At 43.6% G+C, this 12885-nt stretch overlaps 1 protein-coding gene across 10 annotated transcripts in view; it reads left to right on the top strand.

Moving 5' to 3' along the window:
* The window catches only part of magi1b (membrane associated guanylate kinase, WW and PDZ domain containing 1b), a 139709-nt gene that overhangs the window by 123333 nt on the left and 3491 nt on the right, over window positions 1-12885 (top strand). For 8 of the 10 annotated variants that reach the window (XM_040159360.1, XM_040159361.1, XM_040159363.1 and 5 more), the window contains 6 exons: window positions 1798-2172; window positions 4148-4351; window positions 7531-7624; window positions 7819-7906; window positions 8754-8897; window positions 11028-11166. In XM_040159360.1, coding sequence (XP_040015294.1) covers window positions 1798-2172; window positions 4148-4351; window positions 7531-7624; window positions 7819-7906; window positions 8754-8897; window positions 11028-11166 — 1044 coding nt within the window. Of the gene's footprint in view, window positions 1-1797; window positions 2173-4147; window positions 4352-7530; window positions 7625-7818; window positions 7907-8753; window positions 8898-11027; window positions 12611-12885 lie in introns of those variants that run through there. The other 2 variants (XM_040159362.1, XM_040159366.1) reach the window with 2 other exon arrangements.

Genomic DNA, 12885 nt, shown 5'->3' with positions numbered 1-12885 from the left:
AATTTATTAGAAACACAAGGCGAGAGTGAGAAAACCAGGCCGGACTTCAGATTCCAGTCCAGGTTGATTAGGTGACCCCCGTGGTTACTGCAGCAACAGAAAACGTGATTCGATATTTCAGATCCCAGAATTCTAGGGGCATCAAACACGTTAAGCAACAGAAGAAATACAACAGAAGAGCAACTGGTGCATTTGTTTACAGTACAGCCAAACAGAGTCATGTTGTTTTGATAAAGAAGTCAGTCAATAATCTGCCTTTTACCATCACGACCTGAGCTTCTGTGATCTAATGCTGCAGACAGCCAAGCTGTTTTCCACACAGCAGCAGATCACAGTGAAGCTGGTCACCTTGCTCTGAAGGTGGAAGTATGCAGCCTGTTGCCTGTAACTCCAACAAAACTCTTCATCTAACAGCTCACAGTGACTCCTTCTTGCTCCATTACTCCCAGCAACATTTAAAACTGATCCGCTGTCAAAAAATAAACGCCGGATTACATGCAAGCCTAGTTCTCAGTGAATCCCCTGTACTTGTGAAGGCAGCTTGAACCCAGCGTGGGAATGGACCAACTCCGCCACTAACAATGTCATATATCATACGATATACAGCAGCAATTACTGAATGTAAATGCATTAAATGGCTATTGCCGAAAAAATACCAATGATGAAAAGCATCAAAAATTAGGTTTGATCGAATGAAAATCTGAATGATTCTAACTTTAAAGTCGTAAAAATCAACCTGTAATTAAGTATATTTATCCAGACAAAGTCTGCTTCCTAGTTGCTGTTAACATATTCGAGTTTGTCAGTGTTTGATTTTATATTAGCAGTGTGTTTTATCATATAAATAACTTATTTTTGCGAATAAAGTCAGATTTAATCATTTGTATCTGATTCCAATAGGCCATTACAACCTCTGCTACTACAGTAGAACATTATTCAGTCCCTGAAAAGCCCTCTGTACTTCACACTACCAAGAGCCCAAATTATTTCCATTGCAGTTCCATCAGGAGCCGTGGGCCTGCTTACTGTGTGCAGCGGTTGCCCCTCTCCTCCCTCTGTAATAGCCTGGGCGTGTAACGGTAGGAAGCACTCAGCCGTGCCCCATCAATACCTTCGCACTGCTCGATCTTAGCTCCGCTCTGCCCCTCAGAAGGCGATAAAGAAAGACCCATAAATATAATGGAGAGGGTGGTCAACCTTCGGCCCGTTGACAGCCGCCAGACATTGCTGCATTGCTGCTCGCGGTCTGCCCCAGAGCGTCGAGAATATGAGGCGCCGTCCTCGAGCAGCTGTACAGGAAATGAAATGTGGAACAAAATGTCCAGATACAGCAGGCGGGCCGCATCTTTAGTTCATTTGTTCAAAACAGATCAGAGAAGAGATTGTTGGAGAGGCTTTTCTCCCTAAGCTGTCTTACCAGCATGTCTTTTATCATATCAATATAAAGTAGCTGTGTTAGGAGAGAAAAATGTCTGTGCTTATTTACAATCTTTTTTATTTTCAGAGTTATCTTGCTTTATTATGCGCCAGTTTCTTACTCTGCTTTTTCTGCTCTATTGTCTCCTGAACTTATGTAACACTGGCTGCCTCACTTTTTATCTCTTTTTCTGCATTGTCTTCTTGATCTTCCTGTGTCATATGCTGCTTCTGTTGTGTCTCACCTACCAGGCCCACAATTTATTCCTCTTTATTCCTTCCATAAATCTTTCTCCTCCGTCGTTTTCCACGCTATTTCCTCTCCAACTCGATACAGTATATCTGCATCTTTCTCACCTTATCCTCCTCTGCCATCTCCAGTTAAAGCAGAGGGAGACGTGCCTCCGTCGCCGGCATCCTCCCACCACAGCAGCACCCAGGCACCCAGCCTGACAGAGGAGATAGGCAAACGCACCCCGCAGGGCAGCCAGAACTCCCTCAACACCGTCAGCTCGGGAAGCGGCTCCACCTCCGGCATCGGCAGCGGGGGAGGAGGCGGAGGGGCGGGGGGCAGCGGCAACGCTGTAGTCGCTGCTGCAGCTGCTACCAGTTCTTCTCAGTCCCCCAACGCCACCTCAACTGCCACCCCCTCCACCTTGCAGCCCTATGACGTGGAGATCCGCCGCGGCGAGAACGAAGGATTCGGTTTTGTCATCGTCTCATCTGTGTCGCGGCCTGAAGCTGGCACCACCTTCGGTAAGAGATGCCACACTTTTCTGTTTGTAGTGTTCTGAAAGTTACAGAATATCCTCGGGCACATTGTTGTTTATTGTACATGCAAATATTACAAAATCAGTTCCACACTGCAGAACATGAAACACACTATAGCTTTTTCCTCATCACTGGAGCCTTATATCTTCCTATCCTCTTTATGGGCTGCTATTGTATCATCTATAAAAGCACTGAACACTAAGTAGCCTGACAACCAGCACAGATTCTGGCTATTTACAGTCCCACCAGATCAATACCACCACTCTTCAAAGACGTGGTTGTTCTTTCTCATTTTCATCCGAGCCTGTCAAACCAAGATCCTGAACCCTTTCTTTGCCTGCAGATGTTGCTACTCTCGCACGAGGCTTTCATAATTGATCACAAGTGAAGGGGGTCTTACATAAGCCACTTGTATTATTCAGCTGAACTTAAATGGCTTCTGCTGAGCAGGTTGGCACTAAAAGCCTAATGACAACTTAATGAGAATGAGTCCTACAAGCAGGATAAATAGGGGGAATGATCAGTGTGAATAATATTTATTTATTTTACAATGTAGGATCAAAGAGATGCACTTACTCAAAATCACTTTGTGTAAAGGTTATTTGGCATCACTTACCTGGTAGTTAATATCGTAATATTTGAGTTTTTTAGCTTTACATTGGTTTCTCTGTTTGATCTCACACATCCTTGCAAATAATTCTGTTCAGATTGAATCTACTTTTCTTTTTACAAACTAGTGATGTCTTTTCTGCGCCGGGCACTCTACTGCCGTGGCTTCCTGCCTACACCACTATGGCATTCCACTGTTCTCTGTGCTCCTATCTGTCAGCGTGGGTGGACTGAAAAGACCTGAACATTCTCATCTTTTCACAAAATGGCAAATCTCCTTTTCACAGGCCAGAGTAGAGAGCACGGGCAAGCTTTATTTGATTTGACCTGACATGTAAAATCTAATGGAAAGCCAATGGCTACATGAAAGTTTTAAATTTTAATTGTTGCTTATGTTCACAGCGGTGATGGAGTCAGAAACGAGTCCACCCGTACTGATAGTATTTTGAAAAGCACTTTATTTTTTTGGAAATGAAACAGCACCTTCGTCTTTCTCTTCTCTCTCTCACTGATTCTACACTCAATATTTTACAGCTCAAAGTGTCTAGATTCACTTAAAGAGACAGGAAGAGGTCACCGTTAGACAAGTTTGTAGCGGAATGAAAGAGTGAGGGCAGTGGAAGGGGTGAATGAATAATAATGAAGTAAGACGGAGAAATAAAAGAGTGAACGCACACTCCTTCTTTCTGCAGGGACTGATGTCAGACTGCAGGCAGAGAGAGAGAAAGAGACAGAGAGAGTGGGGTAGTTGGTGAGACGTCTGATGTTTGTTTGTCGTCTCCCACTTTCTGCAGGTGCAGGTGTTTGAGATGATGACAACACAGCACAGTTTTTTCACTATTAGCTTTTTGGTGCCGAGATACTCTCATGCAAATGTAATAATGATACCCGTTTTAGAAATGTGGCGCTGCAGAAGATTTGAGTAAAAGAGGGGGATGAGACAGAGAGGGTGGAGGAGAACGGACACACTGGAGATGGAATTAAGCTCAGTTTCTCAAGTGATTAAGTTGAAAAACCACTTTACGGGAAAAGTACTTTATGTACAGTATGACAAATTCTCCTATTTCTTTTGCAGAGCACATTTAAATTTGCCCTTCCTCCTTGCCAATGCTTGCATTTTGTTCTGCTCTAATTCTGATCAGCTTTTCTCAGAGACTTTGGCTTGGCTGGCTGTTGGCTGTCGGTGAATTAACCCTGAACCTTCTGATCCTCTTTCTCTGCTCCTTTCCCCCTTTCCCTTCTTTTTTCTTCTCTCTACAACACAATCCAACAACGGCCCACACACACACACACACGCACACACACACACATACACACTGAATCACGCATCACATGTCAATGGTGACCATAGCTGGCAATGCATGTGTGGCCATGCCCCACAAAATAGGGCGTATCATTGAGGGGAGCCCAGCAGACCGCTGCGGGAAGCTGAAAGTCGGCGACCGCATCCTGGCCGTGAACGGATGCTCCATCACTAACAAGTCCCATTCTGACATTGTCAACCTCATCAAGGAGGCCGGGAACACCGTCACACTACGCATCATTCCTGGAGATGGTGAGTAGAGAATGACTCCACCCCTCAAGCCAGTTCTGTCATCATATGATTTTATTTGTCTAATAGTTTCTTTTCCTTTGATAAATTGTTGCAAAAATGGGGGCACCCTCAAGAGCCCTTTAAGGGTCCTTCCAAATAACTTGGCATCTTCCTAACTGGCACATTGACAATTTCCTCTTCAGGTGAAAGCCCTCAGCCAAAAATTCATATTTATTCAGACTATTCAGTAAGAAGTTGTTCATCAAGGTCGTCCAAGTTATCGCAAGTGGTTTGGATCCATGTCACAATGATGAATGTCAAACAGTACAATGATCAACTATTTGTACTATTATATAGTCCGGGTCTATTTGAGGAGCAGGACTTGATGTTACTTTCCTGAATGGTGCTCATGTATGCCTGTAGTGTTATATAAAGCTGGCAGTTTCTTCACTTGCTTTGAAAGTGACTGAAACACCCACGCCGAGTTGACAGAACTGCTTCTGTGGGGATATTTGGGAACTTTCCCAGCCTTTGCATTTCTGCCTTCAGCAAGCCCGCACATTTAAAACATGCAACAGTAATTTAAATGTCTGTGTTTTTGTGTGCGTGTGTATGCGCATGTATGTGTGTATGTGTGTGTGAGAGAGAGAGAGAGATGCAGAACTTCCTCTGCGTATGTGGGTGTGTCTTCTCTGACAAAGTGGTTTTAAGGAAAAGTTTGTGCTTATGTTGTGATGTGCAGCTGAGAGCTCTTGCTATTTTATGCTTGCAGATCCCCCTGGCATGCTTCACGAATACTGTTTAATTAAGTGTGTGTGTGTGTGTGTGTGTTTGTGTGTGTGTGTGCGCGCGCGCGAGGAAGGCAATACTCCCTGTCAACCTGCACACTGCTAGAAATTGTAGGTATTTGTCCGCCGCTCATTGCTTTCCAGCTGACTTCTTATGGATGAAGAATGTTTTTTCTCCTGCGGAGCAGTTGATGAGAACAGTGAGCCAAAATTGCTCTGCCAAAAAGACACAGAGAGCAGGAGAAGAAGCCTCGGAGAGAAATAACTGGATATTCTTTATCGGAAAGTTCGGATTTGTGTTTATGTGAATGTGTCAAACAACAGACGCTGTCTGACACAGAGACTGAGAGAGTGACTGGAGAAGACTGTGGCTTGTGTTTCTAAGTTGTGTCTCTGAGAGACTGTTCTCTCTGCCTCTGTTTACACATGGCTGAGAATGACTATTTTTGTGGGGATCAATCCTGCCTTAACTTTCTGACGTGAATAAATATCGTTGCAAGAGGTTCTTCCAAGGTGAAGTCAGGTTCAGCTCCCTTCCATTGAGCTCACCTCTCGCCTGTGTGGGAACACAGACGGAGTTTTGTACTGACTGATGCTTCAACACTTCGGCGTAGCATGGAACAATTCCTGCTGGTGCAAAGCAACGCATGCACAAACAGCTAATGCCTTCATCAAAGCTTATGTCTCTGCAGCATTGACTCGAGCCGCAGACCAAGCAACCTCATTGCTTAATATTGTTTAAAAGAAGGGAGATAGACATGCCCGAGGTGATATGATGCATAATTTTTTAACACAACCTGGGGTATATTGTGTAGTACAGCCCTCCCGTTTCTCTTATCTCCACTCCCTTTCTTCCCTCTCTGCTCCCTTTTCTCCTTCTCTCTCCTGAATTTCTCATTTTGATTGTACCTGCTCTCCCTCCTAGCTCTGTCCGTTCAGGGCGGGAGGGCATAGTTCCAGGGCCAGACACAAGTTACAGAAACAGCTCAGCGCATTTTCTGTGCATAACAAATGTTTTCAGGCGAAAGAGGAGAAAGGAGGCAGCGGGTCACGAGTGGAATGGAAAGAAAGAGAGAGAAATGGAGCTTATTTGATTAATTTCCAGACAGAAAACAGTTGGAGGAGAAATAAATGGAGACAGGAAGCAGAATGGAAGGAGTGGAGTATGTAAATGAGCAGCTGGAAGGGCGAAGAGAGTTTAGGGGGACAAATGTGAGCTGCGAAAGTGAGAAAAGAGCTACAAAAAAATGTGAGAATGTGACACAGATGCCAGAAAATCTCTTGGGGGAATATTTTCAGCACAGGCCTCCTGTTGATGGCCGAACTAAAACAGGCTCTTGTAAACCCAGAACTGGAAGGTCAACCCCTCCACGGTTGGAAATGAAGCTTGCGCCGCCCACGCCGCAGATTGATTTGTTGACTTTGTACCTCGTGGGGAACGGGCAAATGAAGAGTTAAGCCAACAGGCTGCAAAGGGACTGGTGGAAGTGGAGGAGATGAATAGATGCAAGGGGAACTTACCGTGAGAGGAATAGGGAGTAGCGACTTAGAGGACAGCAGTGGAGTGTACTTAAATAAAGGATACCCGTAGATAGTCAAGAAAGATTAGGTTGTTAAGGAGAATAGAGGTTTATTTATGCAACAAGAGCAGAGTAATGATGTTTGGTTTTTGCTGTTAAGGCGTAGTGTGATTCATTGATAACAAAAATGACCGAATCGAAGACAGAATAACCAGGAGCTTTTATGCCCTTACATGCCGCAAGTGCATATGTTTCCTGTTTGACAATTCACAGACAGATAGGAGGAGTTTCAATCCAAAATGAGACGTACACCTTTTGGAAAAGTAACACAATTTGACAAGTGCCTTGACAAAACCACTGACAGCATAAATGGAAACCACTGTATTACTCTGGTGTCCCAGATCTTGGCTAAGTGGTGGAGGAGGCTAATGTTTGTAGAAGACAGCTGCTGAATCTAAACCGGTGTTCACACTGAAAAATGAACATATTCCACACGTGGAATTTGGATTAATTCCATTACAGTCTTCAAGGACACCAGAGTCACTTCTGTTGGAGTACTTTCATGCAAATTCTAATGCACTGAATTAGAACTGTAGGGAAAAAGCAAATGTCACTAAAATTTACTCAGTGTAGCAAGAAAGTTTTGATGTTTGCTTGAGGCACAAAGGTTATTGGACAGTGTGAAAAATGTGTTGGACTTGCTGAACATGAAAAGCAGCACTTTGCCAAATCAATTCTTGAAATGGTTTCCACTTTTCTTTTTTTCATTTTAATTATTTTTATAAAGCCAGGTTATTTGCTTCAACAAACCCACGATTTTGTATTCAAGTGGCAGTTTCAAACTTCGCTTAAAATGTGTCCTGACAAACTTTCTTTCCTCCATCCTCCTCAGAGTCATCCAATGCATCTTTGTTGACCAATGCAGAGAAGATTGCCACTATAACCACCACTCACACACCTCAGCAACAGGCTGCACCTGAGGCCAGGTGAGGAGCACACTGGGAAATGAAGTGCTTGTGACAAGTATAGTCCTTTAAAAAAGGCTGCAGAATGTTGAGTTTTCTAAGTTGAAATGTCTTAAATATGCATATTAAAGTAATCTCTTCTGCCGTTAATGAGTTCAGTCTCTCTGTGATTTGATATTTGATGTTTCACTCTTGGTGTTATCTTTCTGTCTCAGGAACAACACCAAACCAAAACAAGAATCCTTTGAATTTAAACCCCCACAAGGCCCTCCTCCCCAGCCCCCAACACAAGTCTCAGCTCAGGTAAGAAGGCCACTCCAGTCATCCATTCACCTGTCACTTCATTCATACATCCATCCATTTCATGCTTCTATCAAACATCCTAGCAATCTACACTCCATCCTGTCAACTTCCCACCCACATCCGCATTCGTCTTTTTCTACATCCATCCATCGGTGCAAGCACCCATTTATCCTCTGCCCCAACCATGCATCAACCAGTCCACCCACCCAGCCTCCTTCCCAAGGACAAACAAGGGGCCTTTTTACTTATTTATTTCTCTTTGTCTACTTGCCGGCGTTATCGGAGCCTGTGCATTAACGAAAGTCTGTTTGCTTTCAAAGTAACCCCTCAGTCCGCTATGTTCACCACTGAATTAATCTGGTGGTGTGGAGATGGCTCTCACAGATAGCATTGATCCTTCAGCAGAGGAGATTAGGAGGGCGTGAAGACAGGAGCTGCTGTGGCTGTCTGCATGTCCTTGTGGTGTGCCCCCCCCTCTGCCTGTGCCCTCTCTCTTTGTCCACCTTCAGCCCAAGGCATCAATAATTCAGCATCCTTACACCTGAGCATATGCATGTACACACACGTGCGCACACACACTCTCACACACACAGTCTGGCACACCTGTTAAAGTAGTTTGACTTTCCTGAAGGTGGCATTTGTCCCATGCACCTGAAATAGGAGCCCACTTCAAAGGACACACACAATTAAATTCTGAATCACAAAAGTGACCTTGATGCAAATGTGTCTTTCTCCCCTGCTCTCTTTCCGTGTGTGTGTCTGTGTGTGTGTCTGTGTTTGTGTTTGTGTGTTTGTGTTTGTGTTTGTGTGCGTGTGTGTGCGTATGTGTGTGGTCTGACTCCATCAGGATGCTGAGTTCTACTCAGTGGACCTGGAACGAGACAACAAAGGCTTTGGCTTCAGCCTGCGGGGAGGCAGAGAATACAACATGGACCTTTACGTGCTGAGGCTAGCTGAGGACGGAGCGGCCGTCCGCAATGGAAAGATGAGGGTACGGACACAGAACACTGCGAGCATCCATGCACCACACATGATAAACATTTAGACACATAGACGATGTCACAGACTTAGTTTGCTATGGGTTTTTTTTTTCCTAAGGGGCCTACATAGAAGAGTTTTGTTGTTAAAGGGTCACTCTGCTGTTTTTACAAATGAAGTTTAGTTTACTTGTCTTAGGAAGTACTACTCAGCCTGTGAAAACTGGCCTGAGAAAATAACCCCTGGTGATGTCATCGGGGTTATTTTGGTTTAGGTTTAGAGGATGCAGATTTATGACAAAAAGCCTGATTTACAAACAGTAACTGTGGGAAATGTAGGAGCTTGACTTGTACTAGAGAGTAAAAGTGAGGAACTCAGCCTCAGCTGCTTTGATTTTTCTTTTTTAATATGTCTCTTGTGAGTCTTCCAACTTTGTGGAAGGGTAATATTAAATTGCTGGAGTACCCCTTTAATATTGTATTGAATTATGAAACATTTTATTTTTTTCTGTAATTCTTGTATCCACTGAAAATGAGATTTTATTCTCAATGGGAATTACATTATTAAATAAAGGTTACATGCCGCTGTGATAGCAATTGTCTATCTGTAACTGGAATAAGTCGAAGTGAATTACATTATAGCAATATTAAGCTTAATTCTTGGGCGGATGGAGGATCCCCTGGGGTCCCTGGTCCTTTTGGACTGTTTGGCTTATTATGGCACATTAATAATGGACGGATCCAGATCAGCTGTTTTACTTTATTCGACTCTATGTCCCTAGGTCTTTTTGGCCCTTGTCTCATGAATAGCTTTATATGCTGCCATGTAACTTTATGATTTTATGTCACCATGTGTAAAGAAAATACTTTGGGAGTTTCTTGATGAGGGCTGCACTTGTAACTGTTAACAAACTGTAAGAAGAGGACAATGAGGAATAGCAAGGCTCCACTGTGTGAGAGACATGTGCATGTACAGCATATTCAAATTATCAGCTTTTCATGAGCAAAGAAAAACAGCCTCGTTTTCAAGTTTGTGACAATGTTGTGACAACATAATGTGTCTCAAAAAAGTATCTGTAATTATGACCGTAGATTGTGGCAATTGTTATAGCAATTGTGATATGATCATTTCTCACTTTCAGGTGCCATCTAAGCCTGTTTAACTGTGGGGTTGATGATACAACCTCATAGACTTTACAGCCATCAGAATATAATTACCTATCAATGTAATGGCGTGTGCGTAATGTACCTCCCAATTACTGCAAGCTATCCTTCACTGAATATAAACATGGTAGCCTCCAGACTTGGCCACGGAAGAGGCTCGCTGTGAGAGTGCAGTATCAAAACACAAGGCACACAAACAGTGCAGAGTCATGGGGCATGCCCACTGACAGTATATGCACAGCTTGCTGGCAGATACAGTGTAAGGCAGTATTTGATATATATTAATCTGCTAAAGTTAGGAAGTCTGTGGGTGTCCATGAATTACCACATTTGTGCACATATATATGAATACATACATTTGTGTTGCACCTTATTAGCAGAGATATTAATAGCAGCAGCTCTGTGAGGCAGGGAGAGGTGTCAGCGAGAGATACATACTCTGCCAGAGGAATTCCCTCGGTGCAGAAAACACTGACAGATAACTTCAGGCGTGGAGGCAAAGAATCGGGAAGCAAAAAGTGTTGTTTTTTTTCTGGCTCCTGTTTTACCCCTTCTCTCATTTTCCTCTCTCAGCGTCACAGTTGCTGCTTTCCTCCACAATTTTCCCTCTCTGGAAACTGTTGATTTAGAAAAAAAAATGTTGCCGTTGTGCGGTTTATCTTTTAGAAGATTTGATATGTAACTTCTCCTCAATCTGTCCTCCCTTTCCTTCCCTTCCTCTGTCATCGTGTCCCTTTGAACCTCTGTGCCTCTCATCTTTCCTCTTGTGTACTTTCTTCCCCACTGTCACTTGTTTTCCACATTCTGTCTTGCTCTGCTGTCTCTCCATTTTCTGGCTCTTGCTACCTCTCCTTTTTCCTCTGATTTACCTCTTCCCTTACCTCTCCTCTCCCTTCCGTCTGCACCTGTCACTCTGACTCTCTTCTCTGCCTCCCACCTTTTACATCCTTGCTCTCTTCTTTCCTTCTGCCGCTTCTTAGGTTGGTGATGAAATCTTGGAGATCAATGGCGAGAGCACCAAGGGCATGAAGCACGCACGAGCCATCGAGCTCATCAAGAGTGGAGGCCGGCGCGTCCATCTGGTGCTCAAGAGGGGTGACGGCTCGGTGCCTGAATATGGTGGGTCAATCTACGAAAACATTCCCTTCTCCCCCATCTTCACACCCTGAGCCAGGGGACGCCCAGTGGACGGTGGTGGGTCGAAAGGGAAAGAGGGGAAAGAACTACATTACCCTCCCAGGACCCTTCACTCATCCCTGGGACAAACCCACCAGGGAGAGTAGACAGGTTTGGTTGGTCTTGGGTCTCTTTCTGGTGGAGGTCACTCCTGGGCTTTGGGATTTCGGGGGGGAGCAGAAGTGGAGGTTGCTCCTGTGGGTGCTGTTGCCCCCTCCTGCTGTCACCTGCTCTCAGTTTCCATGTCATCCCGCTGTCACTTTTCACCTTCTGGCCACTGAGCAAAAGCACTCTGCTGGGACATTACAGAAAGGTGGTGGGTCTGATTTTAGTGCTCCGTGAAAATAGAAACTGTTTACAGAGTTTGAATGACCAGAGTAGTGAAAAATCAATGTTTCTCGTGGGCCAGAAGTAATACTGATGGGCTCCAATTCCTCATTAACACTAACGTAGCGTTGAGAGGAAGAGAAAATTTGATCCATTGCATCCCATGATAAAATCGGACATCTCGCAGCTTTGGTTGGGACGTGACACAAACATATTTATGATATTTATTGAAGGTGAATGTAAGCTACTGAATTCTTAAGGGTTTTAAGTGAGACCTGTATCGAAAAGAAAAGGCAGTCTGATGCTTTTTTTGCCATTTCAAAGACAAAATCTCACTATACTGTGCTTGGCATTACTCACTAATCCATGGATTTTATTTGCACCCACTGTTAATGTCATTGAAAAGCTGTGACGATTGGAACTCCACCCATCCCCATTCAAAAAGAAAAAGAGCTCCAATTATATAGATGTTTTGTACAGTGTTGAAAAGAGTAGAGGCATTTTTACAAGTATTTTTGTTCCGTGTACAGAGCCATGAATCAAAGCCACATATTAATGGATAAAAGTCTATTGCTGCATGAACTTGTCAAAAGTGTAAATTGGATTTTTTTTTTCCCTTCTATTGTCTATTTTCCATAATATTTATGGAACGTTTCTGTTTTTTAATTGTATTGACCAGTTTTGATTGACATTCATTAGTCATCGTTATTGTTTTTTTTTTTTTTCTTTAATTACTGTTTTTTTGAGTGGAGATACTTTTGCCTGTCTTGAAAAGTTCATCAATGTAATTTTCTTTGGGCTAAGAATGTGCTGTCTTTACCTGCACCAATAGGACATCATGTGAACTTGTATATTTTTGGACCATTGTTTGTACCTTTTTAGTTGGCACAATCTTTGACAGTCTTGCCAGTATTCCTTTTGATTTCTGTCAGCAACGTAAAACTGCTTCATATGCTGTTGTTGCGGGTGCGTGAGTCTCAATGTCTTTATTTTTTGGGTTTGGGTTTCTGCTGCCTCTGTGTCCACATCTTTAGGGGGTGTGTGTGTGTGTGTGTGTGTGTGTGTGTGTGTGTGTGTGTGTGTGTGTGTGTGTGTGTGTGTGTGTGTGTGTGTGTGTGTGTGTGTCCGCCTGTCCGCCTGTACTTGTTTCCAGGACTTTTCTCTGTAACTAATGGTTTCCACTGAAGGGTTTGGGCAATTTCCTGGACTGTCTCTTTATTCTGAATGACTCAATGATCAAATAAACACATTTTTTTTCATTGAAAAATCAACCCAATAATTCTCCTTTTCTTCCTTCAAGTTCATTCCAAGGGATCTAAACTACTGTGCTCTTCT

The sequence above is a fragment of the Xiphias gladius genome, chromosome 21 (assembly GCF_016859285.1).
Source record: "Xiphias gladius isolate SHS-SW01 ecotype Sanya breed wild chromosome 21, ASM1685928v1, whole genome shotgun sequence".
NCBI classification, from domain to species: Eukaryota; Metazoa; Chordata; class Actinopteri; order Istiophoriformes; family Xiphiidae; genus Xiphias; species Xiphias gladius.
This window is presented reverse-complemented; position numbering and strand designations above follow the sequence as displayed.